The sequence below is a fragment of the Misgurnus anguillicaudatus genome, chromosome 1, assembly GCF_027580225.2.
Source record: "Misgurnus anguillicaudatus chromosome 1, ASM2758022v2, whole genome shotgun sequence".
In the NCBI taxonomy this organism is placed as follows: Eukaryota; Metazoa; Chordata; class Actinopteri; order Cypriniformes; family Cobitidae; genus Misgurnus; species Misgurnus anguillicaudatus.
This window is the reverse complement of record NC_073337.2, coordinates 21,909,379-21,929,243: the sequence shown is the minus strand read 5'-3', so window position 1 is coordinate 21,929,243 and position 19,865 is coordinate 21,909,379. Positions and strand designations below refer to the sequence as shown.

The window sequence follows — 19,865 nt, the reverse complement described above, 5'->3', positions numbered from 1 at the left end:
AATAGCCTAGTTGATGTCAAACTGTTTTTAGTTAGTTACTTTCATACCTGTAGCTATTATGCCCTCGTATTATTTGAGAGACTAATCTATACACATTTATAAGCTACTTTTTCAAAAAAACTAAAGTATTTGTCACCCTGGACTACAAGAATATTTGAAATGTAATAAGGATGTATTATTTGAATGGTAAAGAAATGTTAACATTTGTGTTTGGTTGGTTTAATCTGTAAGAGGTTTAGCAGCAGCACGCGCCGATAGAGCTCGCACATTCATCATGGCCAGCGTTGCATCAGCTACGAGCGCATCATCACACAAGGTAAATGCGCACGCGACGGTCCCATAGCGTTTCGATTAATAAATAGCTTTTGATCGTAATAAATGGATTTAAGCACCCCATATATCACACAAAAACACGCATATCGTTTGTTCAGTTAGTGCAGAATGGTCATGTGTTGTGCTAAGGAGATTAACGAAATCAGTCTGTCGCGCGCACATAGATATTCGCATATTTTAATACATCATTATCAGTATTATATTGACCTGAATAAAGATTCAGTGATGTAGTGTTTTTAAGGTAAATCTTCTGATGTTATTTGACCTATTTAGCCTATTATGTAATATATCTAGAGGTCATGTGTTACAGTTACGCGCATCATAGATAGAGCAGGCTACGTCAATGATGTGAAGGACATATCACAATTACGCGCATCGTGCCAAATTTGATTACGCATGTGGCGGACCTCGAAATTTGAAAGGGAAAGTCTATCTCTGGGTTGGAGTATTTTCTTATGCATTTGCATTTCAGCTGCATTTATAAGGTTTTATTTATTAAAATAGTTGCTTGAGTACTTTTAATGAATATCCATAGGTCAACAAACCCCTTGTAAACATTTCACATGTGATGATCAAGGTCACCCTAGATGCGCCCTTTCATTTAAGCCAGCTGATTGGTCGATGAAATCATTTGCTGATTCTCAGTTCATTTATAATCATGTATCATTTCAACATTGTTGGTATTTTTAACTTGACCAAAACTTGGGATGGTTCTGCAGTGGGTGAGTTGTTAACTCGGTTATGAAGAATTAAAGTTATTTGAAGTGCACTTATGTATTGTTGAACTCGTGATTTATTAATGCAATATCTTACACATATATTTATCAAAATCATAATTTTTCTATACTTTGTAGGATCTAAATATAATACTTTTAAACAAAATATTTGTATTTTAAAAAACTATGTTAAAATACTTTTGCATGTATGGAAATCAATCAACCAAATTTGCCGTCATTGGTTACATTAACTTTTTAAATACAAAAAATTTTATGTATCTTTATTAATAGTATAATAATCACTGAATGTACATTTATAGAAGATCAAACGATTTTGCTGCTTATACTGCTTGAAATTTTATGGAAACTGCTTATGCATATTTGGCAAAAGTGTAGTATACAAATAAATATTCTTTCACTTTAATGTAAAGGAATTTTTAATTAATTTTAATTTCATTAATGAAAATTGCATTTAAATCTAAATGTTTGTCCCCTTAGGAACATGAGACAAATGGTGTGGCCGACTATGCCTCTAGCTTTAAGGTATGTACTTAATATGCACATACACATTTTTGTTATCTATGTTAAAGAAAACAAAACTTGGGTAATTTTTTAAACAGTAATGCCTTGCTCATGGCATAGTGGAATGTTAATGTATTTGCTTACTTACATTAATATGTACAGTACCTGTGAGAATGACTGTTTTTCTATATTAGACTCGATTGTAGATTTCAGTACTTGCCTTTAGCGAGAAGTCCGATGACATCATTCTGATGTTTGGTTGATACTGCAGACAATTAAAACCTCTTCTCTTTAGCCAAAAAACAAATATTCTTCAGGGAATTCCACATTCGGTTATCTCAGTGCCCACATGCCATTTCAAAAACATTCACTGTGTAGAAAAGGTCACTTTGGAAGGTCATACTAATGTAGCGTATTGGAGTCAGAATGTTTTGAGAAGACAATTGGATGACCCTATTTACCTATTGGGTGAATCAAAAATGTCACCTTGGCCGGTCCTCTTTTTATCACAGTCAGCAAAAGTGTTGTAGTTCTTCTAAGAGGTCCCGTGCAGTATAAAAGAGATCACAGTGTCTCAGGTGTCTCAGATCATTGTAAGCCCTGTCAATCAAGCTTGTAGACATTCTCTCTCTCTCTCTCTCTCTCTCTCTCTCTCTATCTATCTATCTATCTATCTATCTATCTATCTATAACATCTTGCATTAGTTAATTATCAGATTAGTAAACATGTTAATTTAGTACAGTTTTATACAAAATAATAGATTACAAGAAGGTGGAACAACAGTCAAAACTGCTCACCTTTATATGTACATAAACCAACAATTGGGAAATAGCTGTGCGCTTTCATTCTGTGCAAATATCTGCTTTTTACAGATTGACAATATTTATTGCAAAATTGATAAATGGGGCGGTGATAGGCTTCTGTTCAGTGATGTGGAAATGGCAAACATAATATTTGTAATGTCAGTACATGGTGACATTTTTGTAATGGCCACTTACTACAGAGTACACTTTAAGTTAGTTCACAAAGACGATCAAAGACATGTTTAACAACTGAGAGCTGTGATATAAAGCTACTCACCTTTCCACCATAATCTGGGATTACAGCGTACTGCTGTAGAAACATGAACTGTAATCTGTCAGAGTGTCTTATCTTAGAGTTCATTTGTTTTCAGTAAAAGAGATGCATAGAGATCCACAAAATGAGGACTTAAAGGAAAACTCCACTGATTTTCAATATTTTACTATGTTCTTAACTCAACTTAGACAAATTAATACATGCATATCTTTATTCAATGTGTGCACTTTTAATCTTTGTCCGGGCCTCGTGAATGTGTTAGCATTTAGCCTAGCCCCATTCATTCCTTAGGATCCAAACAGGGATGAATTGAGAAGCCACCAAACACTTCCATGTTTTCCCTATTTAAAGACTGTTCCATGAGTAGTTACACGAACTAGGCTAAATGCTAACTTATTCAAGAAGCCCCATAAAAGATTAAAGGACAAGTTCGGTATTTTAAACTTAAAGCCCTGTTTTCAGATTGTTTATGGTGAAATAGAACGGTTTTGACTGAAATTTCGACATATGCGGCTGCCTCGAGAATTTTCGGGTGTTTGTGTTTCACCTCCCACCTCTACAATGGGTTTATAGGTGCACTGGAACAATCCTTTCTAAAATGCATTAAACTTTCGTTTACAAAGACGTGAAACTCACCGAGTGGTCAGGGGTGTTCACTGATATGCTCACACAAAAGCGCTGCAAAAGATGCTTTCCAACAGGTGTTTTAGCATTATTTGTTCACTTGTGGACCTATTTTTCCAAACGCCTCACACCCGAACATTCTTCCGCTGAGAGCTTGAATAATAGACACTCCAGCCCAGTTGGTGGCGATAATCCGACTTTACCAATTGCAAGAATAGAAACAAAGTTCCCGGCGCGGAGTAATACCGTACCTCACAGCACATCTAATACAAGTCAACGGAGTTGGCAAAAACTACGATAAAACCTGTTGGAATGCGTAATTTGCAGCGATTTTTGTGTGAGCATATCAGTGAACACCCCTGACCACTCGGTGAGTTTCACGTCTTTGTAAACGAAAGTTTAATGCATTTTAGGAAGGATTGTTCCAGTGCACCATTAAACCCATTGTAGAGGTGGGAGGTGAAACACAAACACACGAAAATTCTTGGGGCAGCCGCATATGTCGAAATTTCAGTCCAAACCGTTCTATTTCATCATAAACAGTCTGAAAGCAGGGCTTTAAGTGTAAAATACCGAACTTGTCCTTTAAAAGTGCACGCATTGAAAAAAGATAGGTATGTATTAATTCATCTAAGTTGAGGTAAAAACATAGTAAATATTGTAAAACGGTGGTGTTTTCCTTTAAGAGAGAAACTTTACGGGATTAAGGGTACTGCCCCAGTGACAACTTTAAACCATTTTATTCTGAAAGTGTATGTTTTTCCCGGTGTCTGTAAAAGCTTTGGGATTTCCGAATGTATCATGCTATTCATACTGATGGCTTTCATTCACTTTCTGTTCAGGCCGCAGAAACGGTCATACAGTTGACAGAAACCCATAAGCCCAAACCTGATCCGAATGGCCTTGTGTTTGGGTCGGTCTTCACCGACCACATGCTCACCATCGAGTGGAGTCTTAAAGACGGCTGGCAGAAGCCACACATCCAGCCTTTTGGGAACCTGTCCATACACCCAGCATGTTCTTGCCTCCATTACGCTGTACAGGTCAGTCCTTATTCCACACAGCACACCTTAAAAACCAGAAGCATAACGTTGCTATAAAAAAGTAGTTGCTTGTTGTGCGTGCTGTAGAAGAAATCTGTAATTGGGATGGTACCCTTTAAACAGGTCCTAATATGTACCGCACAGATGTGTACCTTTGAGGTCCCATATGTACCTATTAGGTACAAATATGCACATTTTACATTTTAGAAAGGGTATCGCCCCAGTGACAGCCAGGGACAATTTTTTTTTATTATAGTGTAGGGTGGGCTAGAAGGTTGCTATGGCATTTTAGGTGCCCAAGCTGGCACCAATAATATTTTATTTAGTGGTGACCAACAAATAAAACCAAACTAGCTGCAATGTCTCCATCAGAACTTCATTTGACTTTCACAGCTAACAATTACATTTTCTTTATATTTAAACATGAATTTTTGCAGCTTTTCGAAGGCATGAAGGCGTACCGGGGGCCAGACGACAAAGTGCGGCTCTTCAGACCCATTCTCAACATAAAGCGCATGCTGAAGTCTGCCGACCGGTCCTGTCTACCTGTAAGATTTACATCTTCCACCATAAAGCATCAAAACTGAGCATATGTAACATCTGAGGTTACATGTAATCATAGACACAAAATCAATAAATAAAACATCTCCAGAATGATTATAACACTCAAACTTGAAGTCGATTTAATGACAAGACGCTAAATATATTCATGTAATAAATGCATTAGTTCCTGTTTACTATCTTTGAATGTCCCGTCTCTTTGCTGTAGAGTTTTGATGGCGTAGAGTTGTTGGAGTGTATCAGGAAATTGGTGGATCTTGAACAAGACTGGGTTCCACAGTCAGACTCCGCCAGTCTTTATATCCGGCCTACTTATCTGGGCACGGAGGTCAGAGCTTCACAAGCCCCTCATGCTGATACTAAACCTAAAAACTCTACTGCATTATACAGCAAAATAATAAATAATGTATACAGGTACTGTATATGTGTGTGTGTGTTTGTTTGCAGCCTTCGCTTGGTGTAAAGAAGCCATCTCGTGCGCTCCTCTTTGTTGTTCTCAGTCCTGTTGGCTCGTACTTCAGCACGGGAGTCAAACCGGTGTCTCTGTGGGCAGACTCGAAATACATCAGAGCCTGGAAAGGAGGAACGGGAGACTGCAAGATGGGAGGGTGAGCACAGAGAGAGGTTTTATTGTGCGCTTTGTTTCTGTACGACTCAGTAATTTACAACAAAACAATTATTTTTTAACTTTTTTTCAAATTCATAGCGTTTATCCCAGCTTTTTTTCACTTTGAACGTTTCAAAGAATTTTTTTAATTGTGTAGTAAAACAATGTGCTCTATCTTACACCCGGCGGCGGCGCAATGCAGCGCAAAGTGCGACGCAAGTGTATTTTGCTAGTTTTTCGACCCGGCGCAATTATAATTTTCACGTTTAGTGCCACGTTGTTTAAATAGCAATTGCATTTGCGCCCATGTTTGCGCCCATGGGCGTTCTGATCTAAAAACGAGGTGTTTTCAGGCGCATTGTTGGCGCGTTGCTATTTTGAGGCAACTAAAATAGACTACGCCATTGACCAACAAAAACCTGGTCTAAAGTCTAAAGTCAATGGCGCAATATGTTTTTTGTTATTTAAAGAGCGCGTTAGAAATATGCGCTATATAAACGGGACGACAACGCAGGTTTTCTTATTACATATGAATGCTCAGCAGCACAAAAACGCTTTTAAATATAAAAAGATTAAAGGATTGAAATGTAAAAGATTATTATTTAGTCTCTTGGACATAAATGAGGACTAATTATGAGACGTTAGAAGGCGCAAAGAGCTGCTTCACCTGTAGCCTGGTAAGTAAATAAATGCTTTGCTTTAAACAAATGCATCTGCTTTTAAATGTTTTTTTAAATGCTACCTCACAGATTTATTGTATATAATGACTCTGTACCTGCGGATATGGTGAGATGAGAAACATTTTAAAGTAATGCTTAAAAAAAACTTGTTGCTTAAAAAAAACGCTGTCCAAGTGCGAAGAGACGTTCTTTATCTCCTGTTTGTTACAAATAAAGTATTTTTAGAGTACAAACCTTTTCTGACATACTTGTAAATTATTTTTTGATGATATTGGATAGCCATACATTAACAGCAATTAAAAGCCTGCTTTTTTAATTGCATGACTACAAGAAAACGGGTTTTAAAGGTTTTAATAAAAAATAAAAATTTCAATACAAGTGAAAAACAACACAATTATTTAACATTAATCTTAAACTGGGGATCTTCTGTCATGGTTCTGCCATCTTGTCCTTTGTTTAATCTAGTCTTGTGGCAGAATCATGACAGACCCATGTTTTGTGTGGGTTCACGTGGTCTTAGTATTGGTTTACTGGACCACGTGTTCCCTGTGTCTTGTCTCTTTTACCCCGCTCCCTTGTCATCCTCCTCATTATTGTTTGATTTATATCACCTGTTCCCCTCTTGATTTGTTCCCCTATTTAATCCTCTTGTATTCATTGTCCTGTGCTTGTGCATTGTTGTCTCATGCCTGTGTATACTCTGTCTCAGTTAAGTATAGTGATATTCAGTGTTTGTAGAAAAGTGTTCAGTCAGTTTATTATAAAGTGTTTTCCAGTTTAGTGTCTTAGTCTAGTCCTGTTTCCAGTTGTGTGTTAATCCTGTCATATTAGTTATCCGGTTTATGTTGTTTTGCTCCCTCGAGGGCCTTTGATTTCTGTTTAATAAAGTGTATGTGTTGAGTCATCTCGGTCTGCATTTGGGTTCATTCTTCAAACCATAACAGAATGCACAAGCCCTAACTGAACCCAGCAGACTATGGACTCCAACCTTTCTTTCAGAAGAGCCCACCAGGCTCATGTATTATTTGGTTTTCGCCAGAGGGGCAGAGATGTCAAGGACTTTGCCTTCGACTTCCTGAGAGCAGTGAGCGGCTCTGGGTTTCGCGAGCCAGAGCTAAAGCTCATTTTTAACAGTTGCCTGGATGAGCCCCTCACCAAGTATGAGCAGCAGATTGTTAAGCCCCTGGGCTTCTCCGACACGTTGGAGTTCTTAATGAACCGGGAGTCCAGGGACCCTATTGGAGCTTCCAGTCATGCCCCTCTTCCTTCCATCCCGGAGGGGCGAGTCCTGGCTGTTGCAACGCCTGTGGACCCTGCTCTCACCACCTCTGCTTCCAAGAGCTCTACCCAGCCTGTCGACCTCCAAAGGAAACACGAGAGGAGGAGTTCGTGGGAGTCGACTTTCGAAGGATCCTCCACGGAGCCTGTCGCTTCCTCCACAGTGCCCATCTCTACTGCCTCTCTCTCGGCTCCACGGCCACGGAGGAAGAAGCGGCGAAAGGGAGCATCGGCGTCACTGCTGGCCACAGAACCCCCTGTCTCGGCTCTCCAGCCACCGCTGCAGCCCCTGCCGTCTGCGCAGCCACCGCTGCAGCGCCTGTCACGGACTCTGTCTCGTCTCCGCTGCCGGACGCAGCGCCCCCTGTCATGGACTCTGTTTTGTCTCCGCTGCCGGACGCAGCGCTCCCTGTCACGGACTCTGTCTCGTCTCCGCTGCCGGACGCAGCGCTCCCTGTCACGGACTCTGTCTCGTCTCCGCTGCCGGACGCAGCGCCCCCTGTCACGGACTCTGTCTCGTCTCCGCTGCCGGACGCAGCGCCCCCTGTCACGGACTCTGTCTCGTCTCCGCTGCCGGACGCAGCGCCCCCTGTCACGGACTCTGTCTCGTCTCCGCTGCCGGACGCAGCGCCCCCTGTCACGGACTCTGTCTCGTCTCCGCTGCCGGACGCAGCGCCCCCTGTCACGGTCCCTGTCTTGTCTCCGCTGCCGGACGCAGCGCCCCCTGTCACGGACTCTGTCTCGTCTCCGCTGCCGGACGCAGCGCCCCCTGTCACGGACTCTGTCTCGTCTCCGCTGCCGGACGCAGCGCCCCCTGTCACGGACTCTGTCTCGTCTCCGCTGCCGGACGCAGCGCCCCCTGTCACGGACTCTGTCTCGTCTCCGCTGCCGGACGCAGCGCCCCCTGTCTCGAACTCTGTCTCGTCTCCGCTGCCGGACGCAGCGCCCCCTGTCTCGAACTCTGTCTCGTCTCCGCTGCCGGACGCAGCGCCCCCTGTCACGGACTCTGTCTCGTCTCCGCTGCCGGACGCAGCGCCCCCAGTCACTGTCTCTGTTCTGTCTCCGCTGCCGGACGCAGCGCCCCCTGTCACGGTCCCTGTTCTGCCTCCGCTGCCGGCCGGAGGCCCACGAGGGAGCAAAACAACATAAACCGGATAACTAATATGACAGGATTAACACACAACTGGAAACAGGACTAGACTAAGACACTAAACTGGAAAACACTTTACAATAAACTGACTGAACACTTTTCTACAAAACACTGAATATCACTATACTTAACTGAGACACAGTATACACAGGCATGAGACAACAATGCACAAGCACAGGACAATGAATACAAGAGGATTAAATAGGGGAACAAATCAAGAGGGGAACAGGTGATATAAATCAAACAATAATGAGGAGGATGACAAGGGAGCGGGGTAAAAGAGACAAGACACAGGGAACACGTGGTCCAGTAAACCAATACTAAGACCATGTGAACCCACACAAAACATGGGTCTGTCATGATTCTGCCACAAGACTAGATTAAACAAAGGACAAGATGGCAGAACCATGACATCTTCTTCCTCCTCTTAGTTTTTCAGTTTACAACGTCCGTCATCTAAATAGGGATTAGACATAGCGCCAGCGCAACAGGCTTTTAAAGGGGATGAGAGCTGAGACTCTCATTGGTTTATTGCACGTTACGCCCAAAATACTCCCATTACTCATTAAAAAAATAGAACCAACCCTTTTCGACCATGCGCTCGGCGCATATACCATTTTTCCCGTCTTTAAATTAGCTAAAGTGGATTCGGACACGCCCATTTAGACGTTGCGCTGTGCGCTTTAGACAATGCGCTTAGATCGTTAAAATAGGGCCCAATAGGCTATTTGTAATTTGGTTAATTTTTAATATGTGACCATGAATCGCAAAGCCAGTCAAAAGGGTCAATTTTTTTAATTGAGATCTATACATCATCTGAAAGCTGAATAAATAAGCTTTCCAGTGATGTATAGGATAATATTTGGCTGAGATACAACTTGAAAATCTGGAATCTAATGCTGCGTACACACCAAACATGAAGAATCGCGTTTCTCGCTAGATTATTCGCAGGAATTTTTTTGTCATGCCAATTTTTAGCTTGAGTTTACGTGCCAAGATGGCGACTCCTATTGGCTTCAGAAAAGCTCTTCACAACCCTATGGGTGACATCACGAACACTACATCCATATTTCTTACAGTCCATGGTTAAAACACAAACTTTTTTCTAACCATTCTGTTTGTTTTTCTTTTATATCACTCCGTATAGTTTAATTTAAAAAAATGAATCCTAATTTGAACAATTAGTATGTTACCTATACAATTACTATAAATACCAGGCATTAAATACATTTTTAAGGACTTAACAAGATGTTACAAATAAAGAAAAATATTTCTAGGAGATTTTACCCCCATTTTGAATTTTGCAACCTTTCATTGCTTTTAGTGGCTTTTCTGCCTGCATTTTTCTACTTCCCTGCTTATTAATGTAAAGCTGCTTTGAAACAATTAAACAATTGCTATATAAATAAATTTGAATTTAATTGAATTAATATCGGACCCAATTTACAGCCACGTTTTAAGTCTATACTGTTCTCTTTTATTTGTGAATATAGGAATATAGGCTCTTGCAAGCACACTCAAAAAAATATTTAACCCAGGGCTGGGTAACTATAGGACAGAACACATTTCTGGGTTACAACAACCCATTATTTGGGTCACTTTAACCCAGAAATGTGTTCTGTACTACAGTTACCCAGCCCGGGGTTAAAAACAGCCCAATATTTTTTAGAGTGCAGTAAAGCCAATGTTGTATTAAATAAAATACAGTAGAAGTACAATGGTGTTTTTCATGGTACAAATGTTGATTGTGAATGTGTAAAGCTTTTAATATATTTAGGAATTATGGGGCTTCTATCTATGCCCAATGTGAGGCAGTGGGTTACGGCTGTCAACAGGTTCTGTGGCTGTATGGGGACGATCATCAGATCACCGAGGTTGGAACCATGAACGTTTTCCTGCACTGGATCAATGAGAAAGGGGGTAAAGACCATTTACAACAAACATCATTTTTATTTAAGTTTAAGGCAGTTCAGAGCAACTTTTCATATGAGACTTAAGTAGAGCAATTTTATTAACCTAAGGTGTTTTTTGCAGAGGAGGAGCTGGCAACCCCACCTCTAGATGGAATTATCCTGCCAGGCGTCACACGACAAAGCATCCTGGAACTTGCTCGTAAATGGGTACGACTGGAATTCTCACTGTAAACAAAAACAAGATGACCTATAAGTAAAGATTTCTTTCCTGTATAATGTACTGTATAAACAAAGCAAAATCTTCCCAGGGTGAATTTAAAGTATCAGAGCGCTATCTGACCATGGCTGACCTGCGGCAGGCTCTGGAGGAAAGCCGAGTGATGGAGATGTTTGGTTCTGGAACAGCTTGTATTGTTAGCCCAATTAATAGGATTCTGTATCAGGAAGAGGTGAGTAAATGAAGAAAAAATGATATCTCTCTGCCTTTTAAGTAGTTTATTTATTAATCTCCTGCCTTGCAGAATCTTCAAATTCCATGTAAGGAAAACTTCCCTCCTCTTGCATCCAGGCTGATGAAGGAGATCACTGATATTCAGGTATAAGGCAGACAATTTCAAATGTGAGGTCTAGTACTTACAGTATGGAGTAGTTCATGAAACAAACAAGTTTAAATACACACTTCATATCTCATAGACAGATTTCGTATAAAAGTTGCTTGTGTAGCATCCCTAACAGCAAAATACTGTGTCATACAGTATTACATTCATTCTCAAACAAATGAAAGCAGGTTAAAGCAGGTATTTACTAAAAGATGTCACTGGGATATTTAGGTACAGATACATACGTTCGGTACCAATATGTACCTTTGAGGTACTAATATGAACTCTTTAGGTGCAAATGTGTACTTTTTGAGTGACAGCCAGGGACCATTTTTTTTGTGCACTGTAGTAATGCAATATTGTCTTAAGCAGTATTTTTGGACTCAGGATCATTATTTGTGACCCTGGACCACAAAACCAGTGTCACAAATAGTGTAATTTTTTTTTTTAATTGAGATTTAAACATCATTAAGATGAATAAATGAGCTTTCCATTGATGATGATTATATGATAGTGTTTGGTCGAGATACAATTATTTGAAAATCTGGAATCTGAGGGTGCCAAATATTGAGAAATCGCATTTAACTCTTTCCCCGCCATTGACAAGTTATCTCATTAATTAAGAGAAAACATTTGCATGAATTTTTTTCTGTTATCTGTAATACCGCGATTATCAACTAAATTTATGTAAAAACTGAAGCCAAAACGTTATTTACTAATTTTAAACTCTGTGTATGTTTTGATAATCGTTCTGAATCTGATCTCTAACAAAATTCCTTCACAAAAATGCAATTATTTCAGCTGTTTGTTAAAAAATATATTTTTTAAGAAAAATACCTATTTTTAAGAGCTTATAAGCAGAGAAAAAATATATAAATAGAATAAAACTTTTTTCTGTTTTGTTTGTTTGTTTGTTTGAAAGCAGAGGGTCTGTTCTTTCATTTGTTATATTTGTATGTTTATATATTTTTAGAAGAACATTTTTCTGGGAGGCATTTTGTGAAAATCACAAAAAATGCTGGCGAGCATCTTTTTAAAAATGGCAGACGGGGAATGAGATAAAGTAGTTAAAAACAAATGGTACTAATGATAAATACATTTTTAAATATATAGTTTACAGTAGGAAATTTACAAAATATCTTTATGGAACATGATCTTTATTTAATATCCTAATGATTTTTGCCATAAAACTAAATAATTAGACCCATATTTTGTGGTTTTGTGGTCCAGGGTCACACTTTATTCTCATGCAGCGATATGTACTGTTTTTATTATGTTATTTCCAGATTATGTTTGTTACTGTATGTTGTTCATAATGAAACAGAAATCTTTATTACCATCCAGACTGTTTCTGTGTCATTGCAGTATGGCCGGACTCCCAGCGACTGGTCTTTCATTGTATAAAGAAACCTCAATCGTAAACACACCTGGGATTATGGTCAACAGGCACATGTTCTTCAACACATTTTCAAGCGAGCACATTCCACAAATAGGCTTTATATGTGTCTACATTGAAATAATTACCTTGCCATGTTGCAATATTGTGTTTGCACAAAGTTTACCAGCAGAAACTCAGAAATAGTCTTGCAATAATACGTCAGTCTTTGGCCGATTTACTTCTTCATGGTCTCATTGGTTATAAATTCAATTTTAAAAGTACACCAGCTGTTTTTCAACACTACACGACCGCCCTCAACGACAGCAAGGGACTCTCAGTGTATATGATAATGTTGTTAGTCTTGCTCTACTATTGCCTATAGTTTCTATCGATGTATTTTTTAACTTATTGATGTTGTTAATAATATGCAGTGACCATCATATTGCACATTTTCAAACTACTGAAAGACAGATATCTTAGCTATCATTAATAGATATTTTAAGGTAGTGTGTTTTTGTGATAGAGCTACAGTATTTTCTTAAGACATGAAATGTTTATTTGTAGTTAATACAGGATAACACAGCACAGCTCCACAAGCACAGTTGTTTTATTACATTTGATGTAAAAGAGAGGTTAAAAGTAATATAAGATTTGTTTATAGATGTTTGTATGATCCAGCAGTGACTGTAGACATAAAAACACAAATATGATTAAATCATAGGCTGTCTATATATATATATATATATATATATATATATATATATATATATATATATATATATATATATATATATATATATACACATAGAGAGTATTTTAGTTGAACAGTGAGTGTTTGTGGTGTAATATAAAAAAATAAATAAATCCCAAAATATTTTTTATTTTGCTTTCATTATGAAGTAATTTGTTCATGCCCATCTTGCAAAATGCACAAAAATTATCATTCAGAATAAAAAAAAACTAAATATTTAAAGGGGACATTTCACAAGACTTTTTTAAGATGTCAAATAAATCTTTGGTGTCCCCAGAGTACGTATGTGAAGTTTTGCTCAAAATACCATATAGATAATTAATTATAACATGTTTAAAATTGCCTCTTTGTAGGTGTGAGTAAAATGTGCCATTTTTGGATGTGTCCTTTAAAATGCAAATGAGCTGATCTCTGCACTAAATGGCAGTGACGTGGTTGTATAGTGCAGATTAAGGGGAGGTGTTATCCCTTTCTGACATCAGCAGGGTAGCCAAATTTCAATTACCTATTTTTTCACATGATTGTGAAGAATGGTTTACCATAAGTTACTGGGTTGATCTTTTTCACATTTTCTAGGTTCATAAAAGCACTGGGGACCCAATTATGTTACTTAAACATTGAAAAAGATTTTCATCATATGTCCCCTTTAAGAATAAGAATGAATTGCACTGTGTGCACAGACACCTTTCAGTACCACCTATCAACACAAGATGGCGCAATATAACAAACGATGTACAGCTCTTGTGGATAGGATCTATGCAAGTCCATAAACTTGGTTTAAACATTGGGGGGTTGACGTGACAACTCTACATATGTTTCCATTAATCTTTGTATAAATACTGTGAAGACTGTAATTGCAAGTTTTGATTATTGTGGGGTTTCCTTCCACCATACCCCCAGAAACTACGCCCCTGGGTCTAAGCATTCTGTAAGTGAGTAATATACAAAAACGATACTGAATAATGTTATTTTCTAGTCCTAGCAGATAGTGTATCAAAGAATATCACTGGTTATTACAGTGTACAATTTTCCAAGACATTGCTCTTTGACATCATTTTAAACTAACATACAAACTCCAGACTCTGATTTAAAATCAAGTGCTGTAATTCATTAAAACCAAATCCCCAACATGCCAGCAAACTTGAAGATTCGGTAACCCTCGTTGTGTCGTATTAAGTTAACAGGGTTAAACTGACCTAAATTACTCCCAACCTTTAAAAGTGATTCTGCTCCTTCAAAATGAAAGAGAAATCAAAATGAACCTGAAGGAGACTGAATCCAAAGTGTGCTGGGATCAGATCACTTTTTTAAAAGCAGAAGCATATTGATTTTTATGGAGCATAATTGCTTCAATATGTTCTGGATAACTCCCCCATAATTAAGGCCTGGCGAAAGCGAGCTCCTGGAAATGCCAGCCCACCCACTCCCTTGTGCCAGCAAGAGGGGAGAGCATCCCCTGTCCTGTCTTAATTCGATGCTGTTCACAGTTCAACAGCATCTCTTCTGATTCAGAGCGAGAATTTGTAGTCCATTCGTAGGCTGTACATTCATTGCACCTTGCATTTTTATGTCTTTTCTTTTCAGTTTCTGAAGAATTGAACAATGCAACATACATAAATATTAGACAGATCTTAATGACATATTTAAAGGAAAACAGCACAGTTTTTCAATATTTTCCTATGTTCTTACCTCAACTTAGACAAATTAATACATACCTATCTTTTTTTCAATGCGTGCACTTAATCTTTGAAGAAGCATCGTGAATGTGTTAGCATTTAGCCTTGCCCCATTCATTCCTTAAGATCCAAACTGGGATGAATTGATAAGCCACCAAACACTTCCACGTTTTCCCTACTTAAAGACTGTTACATGAGTAGTTACACGAGTAAGTATGGTGGCACAAAATAAAACGTGACGATTTTTTAAGCAGATAAAAATGAGAACTATATTGTATGGCGGAAGATCATTTAGTTTGCAGCAGTTCGACCTCGGCGCGCAGTAACATCAACATCATAAATAATTTCATCTGCTTTAAAAATCGCCACGTTTTATTTTGTGCCACGATACTTACTCTTATAACTACTCATGTAACAGTCTTTAAATGGAAGTGTTTGGTGGCTTCTAAATGCATCCCTGTTTGGATCCTAAGGAATGAATGGGGCTAGGCTAAATGCTAACACATTCCGACGCGCTGTACAAAGATTAAGTGCACGCATTGAAAAAAGATAGGTATGTATTAATTTGTCTAAGTTGAAGTAAGAACATAGTAAAATATTGAAAAACGGGGGTGTTTTCCTTTAATTATGAATATGCATTTATTATTGATAATAAAATTTCATTTATTTCCAACATGTTAAATTTTTTCCCTAAAAATAAAGGTGCTACACAAGTATTCCCTTAAAACGTATCCATTTTGAATGAGTTCGCAGTTTTTTACTGTCATGTAATGGTCACATTACATGCAAAGTGTTTATATTTTTGTCAGTAGTTTTTTATTATTATTACATTTTATGATTTAATTGTAATTAATTGGTTTTCACCAGCTCAAAAAAACCCATGCAATTCTCTCGCGAACCACTAGGGGTCCCCGAACACCATGAAGGGCATCGCTGTGAACAACCATTAATTTTCATTAATTTTTTTTGACTGTTTTCAATCTTTTTGCAAAGAGCATATCACAATACCTTTATGTACGGAAGAGGATTAGGGCCAATGGTAAAAAAAATTTGAATTCTGACTTTATTCTCAGAATTCTGACTTTAATCTCAGAATTCCGACTTTAATCTCAGAATTCCGACTTTAATCTCAGAATTCCGACTTTAATCTCAGAATTCCGACTTTAATCTCAGAATTCCGACTTTATTCTCAGAATTCTGACTTTAATCTCAGAATTCCGACTTTAATCTCAGAATTCCGACTTTAATCTCAGAATTAATCTCAGAATTCTGACTTTAATCTCAGAATTCCGACTTTAATCTCAGAATTAATCTCAGAATTCTGACTTTAATCTCAGAATTCTGACTTCTCAGAAATTAAAGTCAGAATTCTGAGATTAAAGTCGGAATTCTGAGATTAAAGTCGGAATTCTAAGATTAAAGTCGGAATTCTGACTTTAATCTTAGAATTCTGACTTTAATCTCAGAATAAAGTCGGAATTCTGAGATTAAAGTCGGAATTCTAAGATTAAAGTCGGAATTCTGACTTTAATCTTAGAATTCTGACTTTAATCTCAGAATTCTGACTTTAATCTCAGAATTAGAATTCTGACTTTAATCTCAAAATTCTGACATTAATCTCAGAATTCCGACTTTAATCTCAGAATTCTGACTTTAATTTCTGAGATTAAAGGCAGAATTCTGAGATTAAAGGCAGAATTCTGAGATTAAAATCAGAATTCAAATATTTTTTTCACCAGTGGCCCTAATCCTCTTCCGTATTTATGATACCACAATTCAACTGCAATTAATCCAACTTGAATTCACAGAAATGTGTGCGCATTTTACCAGTTGACTAATTTGCGTTGTCTTGTAGCCTACGAAGTGAGTTGTACAAAAATGTAAAAGAAAAACCAAATAATGATACCCCACCAATAGCCCCACCCGTAAACCCAACGTCACAGGGGCGAAAGCAAATCATACATAAATGTACAAAGTTGATTGTACGAATTGCCACCTCGTAAAGTACGTACGAATTGCCATGAGATTGTGTTGAAATCTCAGTAAAGGCTGCTCATAGGCTCATATTCCGAAATTTTGTGAACAGGAACCACAGTCGTATGTGCTGGGTGTGGGAAAAGACAAGTCAAATGTTTTATACAAATGACATTTCCAGTGGTGGGACCGACCATGACTCTGGTCTTCATATGTATAATGGTGATGGATTTCCCATAAACCTTTCATTTCAGCACGCTCGAACATGGAAACCCATCATGAACAGCAATCAGAAGAGACATTCAAACAGACACAAAACTTAATTTCACATAGCAACGCTGTCTGATGGGAAAACATATCAATCCCACAGCACACAGATTTGACCGATGACAGCTTGATAGCACCGCAACACTTGTGCATGCAGTACATAGACACAAACGCATTATCTCTCCCTCTCTTTCACACACGGGCTTACAGTATCCAGTTTATGAAATTCCAGCAGGAAGCATCGTATCCAGTAATTATTAATAGCAGCTGACAGAATGATTGCGGTCCCTGTCTCGTATGTTAAATGACGGACTGAGTTTCCACAAATGTCAGTGCACTATGAAAGTGGATCATATCGAGTTACATAATCTGAAAAGTTCATTTGCGTTGTATGCTAAGACACCTGGTGAGACGCTTTATAGACATTGCAGGTATTATCAACCCATGCAACCTTTATTTAAAGGGATAGTTCACCCAAAAATGAATATCAATGTTATCATTTACCCACCCTCGTGTCGTTCTAAACCTTTGTTCTGCTGAACACAAAGGAAGATACTTTGAGCAATGTTTGTAACCAAAATGTTTTAGCATCATTGACTTCCATAGTATTTTTCTTCCCTACTATGGAGGTCAATGGTGCTTTTGTTTCCTAATTGATTACTAATATCTTCCTTGGTTTAAGGGGCAAAAAAATATTCAGGTTTTTAACAACATGAGGGTGAATTAATGATAACAGAATTTTGTTTTGTCTGAACTATCCCTTAAAGGGTTATTTTGCAAATAGTAAATAGTAGACAGCAAATAGGAAACAAGGGAGAAATATGCAGCACCCACTGCACCATCATCCCAAACATTTTTTGCATACAGTTAGGATACGGCTTTATAAATCTACGTCGAGGCAATTCATTGCACTTTTTTGAAGCATTACTGTGGGTTCACACCACACCAGATGCGAGTTCAACAATTTGCGCGTGTAGATTACATTCAAAGTCAATGCTAAGACGTCATCAGACCCGTCCTCTCGTGGGGCAATGCGAATGACGCGATATGACACGTTAGCTGCGAAAACAAGCGCTTTTTGCCTCAAACGCAAATTCTCATGACACAAAGTTAAATCCCGCGAGTAATCTAGAGCGAGTAACTGTGGGTTCACCCCAGCCATGTTTGAGGCGCCAAATTTGCGTCAACCGCTTCTAGTTTGCTGCTTGAACATTTTGAGTTTACGCACTTTATTCGCACGTGAAAGCCGCACGTGAAATTCTAGCCATCGAGACCTTCACGCGGAAATTCTCATCATGGGAGGGGCTTCTGCGACTCCACTCACATCCTGTAATCACGTCACTACTAGAGCAAGCTCCTGATTGGTTAACGCAGTGCGTTTTTCCGTCAAAGTTCAAAATGTTCAACTCGCGTGTTTCACGCGGCAGCGCTCCATTCGCCTCATTCGCGACGCGAGACCTCCAGACGCGCGTGAACGTGTCTTTACATTGACTTAGCATCGGCTGGTGTGGACGCAGCATAACGCTATGCCCCGCGTTTGGTGTGTACGTAGCATTATAAAGGCAAATGCTATGTTTCTATCTATGTTATGTTTCTGTTGCATAATACTGTTAGTAGGCTACTTAGTTTTAAACACACCCCTTTATTTCGGCCTATCCCACCACAGAGGTCATGAACATTTTTACTATATTTAACTATTTAATATAATCATAATCAGTTTTTTATTTGTTGTACATTTGTGCGTTTATTAACTAATTTAATGGTTTTCATGCAACATTTACTTGCAATATTTTTCAACTTATAAAATACATTTAAGAAAAGTGTTCCTTAAAGGGGAAATTTCTTAAAGGTTTCTTCTTGTGAAGTTTTATCATATAGATAATTTATTATAGCATGTTAAAATTGCCACTTAGGTGTGAGCAAAATGTGCCGTTTTTGGGTGTGTCCGCAGCAAATGAGCTGATCTCTGCACTAAATGGCAGTGCTGTGGTTGGATAGTGCAAATTAAGGGGGTCATTATCCCCTTATGACATCACAAGGGGAGCCAAATTTCAATTACCTATTTTTCATATGCTTGCAGATAATAGTTTACCAAAACTAAGTTACTGGGTTGTTCTTTTTCACATTTTCTAGATTGATAGAAGCACTGAGGACCCAGTTATAGCACTTAAACATGAAAAAACTCAGATTTTCATGATATGTCACCTTTAAATTGCCTTAAAAAATTAATTTACACTATGAGAAAAATGTAAACAGAAAAATGGTCCCTAGTGCCCTTTGCACCTCAAGAATTTATATTTGTACCTCAGAGATACATATTAGTACCAAAGATTGCATATTAATACCTCAAAGGTACATATTGTTACCAAATGTATAAATATCTGTACATAAATGTTACAATTTAGGACTCAGTGACAGCTTGAGACCATTTTAGGACCTTTTTTTTTTACATCATTTGGACTTGTACGCTGTAATTCAGTTTTTTCCATATCAACAAACTTCATGAGTCAATCCCAAACAACAAAAGCAATAACAACAAAGCATCATCTTTAGCCAAACACCTCCCTAAGCAGCTTTTCACTTTCTTGTGGAAAGATCCTTATGCTCCTCCTTCTAAGGACCACAATCTCAACCTCTCCACCGCACCGAGTCAGCAGGTTCGACAGGTTGAGCCAGACAGATAACACTGTCAGACATCGTCCCTCTGGAGTCGTG

General features: G+C 38.4%; 2 protein-coding genes across 3 annotated transcripts in view; one reads left to right on the top strand and one right to left on the bottom strand.

Annotated features, from left to right (window-relative positions):
• The window catches only part of lrmp (lymphoid-restricted membrane protein), a 39,674-nt gene extending 37,734 nt beyond the window's left edge, over positions 1–1,940 (bottom strand). Inside the window, exon 1 of the mRNA XM_073868179.1 lies at positions 1,792–1,940. The gene's annotated coding sequence lies outside the window, so the exon portion shown is untranslated. The remainder of the gene's footprint in view (positions 1–1,791) is intronic.
• Positions 164–12,866, top strand: bcat1 (branched chain amino-acid transaminase 1, cytosolic). Of its 2 annotated transcripts, none has more exons than XM_055190500.2 (11): positions 164–316; positions 1,548–1,592; positions 4,116–4,316; positions 4,754–4,864; positions 5,086–5,205; positions 5,325–5,485; positions 10,370–10,512; positions 10,627–10,712; positions 10,814–10,954; positions 11,027–11,101; positions 12,470–12,866. In XM_055190500.2, the coding sequence occupies exons 1-11, from the start codon at positions 275–277 to the stop codon at positions 12,506–12,508; spliced, it is 1,164 nt and encodes a 387-aa protein (XP_055046475.2). In that variant the 5' UTR covers positions 164–274; the 3' UTR covers positions 12,509–12,866. The 2 variants fall into 2 exon arrangements, with proteins under 2 accessions (XP_055046475.2, XP_055046476.2); XM_055190501.2 differs by lacking the exon at positions 164–316 and adding an exon at positions 949–1,055.
• Positions 12,867–19,865: the final 6,999 nt, after the last annotated feature.

Excerpts from the sequence above, each read along its gene's own strand:
- bcat1 (XM_055190500.2), top strand. The coding sequence starts at position 275 with ATGGCCAGCGTTGCATCAGCTACGAGCGCATCATCACACAAG. Across the intron at positions 5,486-10,369 it reads GGAGACTGCAAGATGGGAGG|GAATTATGGGGCTTCTATCT; the intron begins GTGAGCACAGAG and ends TAATATATTTAG. Across the intron at positions 10,713-10,813 it reads TGGAACTTGCTCGTAAATGG|GGTGAATTTAAAGTATCAGA; the intron begins GTACGACTGGAA and ends AAATCTTCCCAG.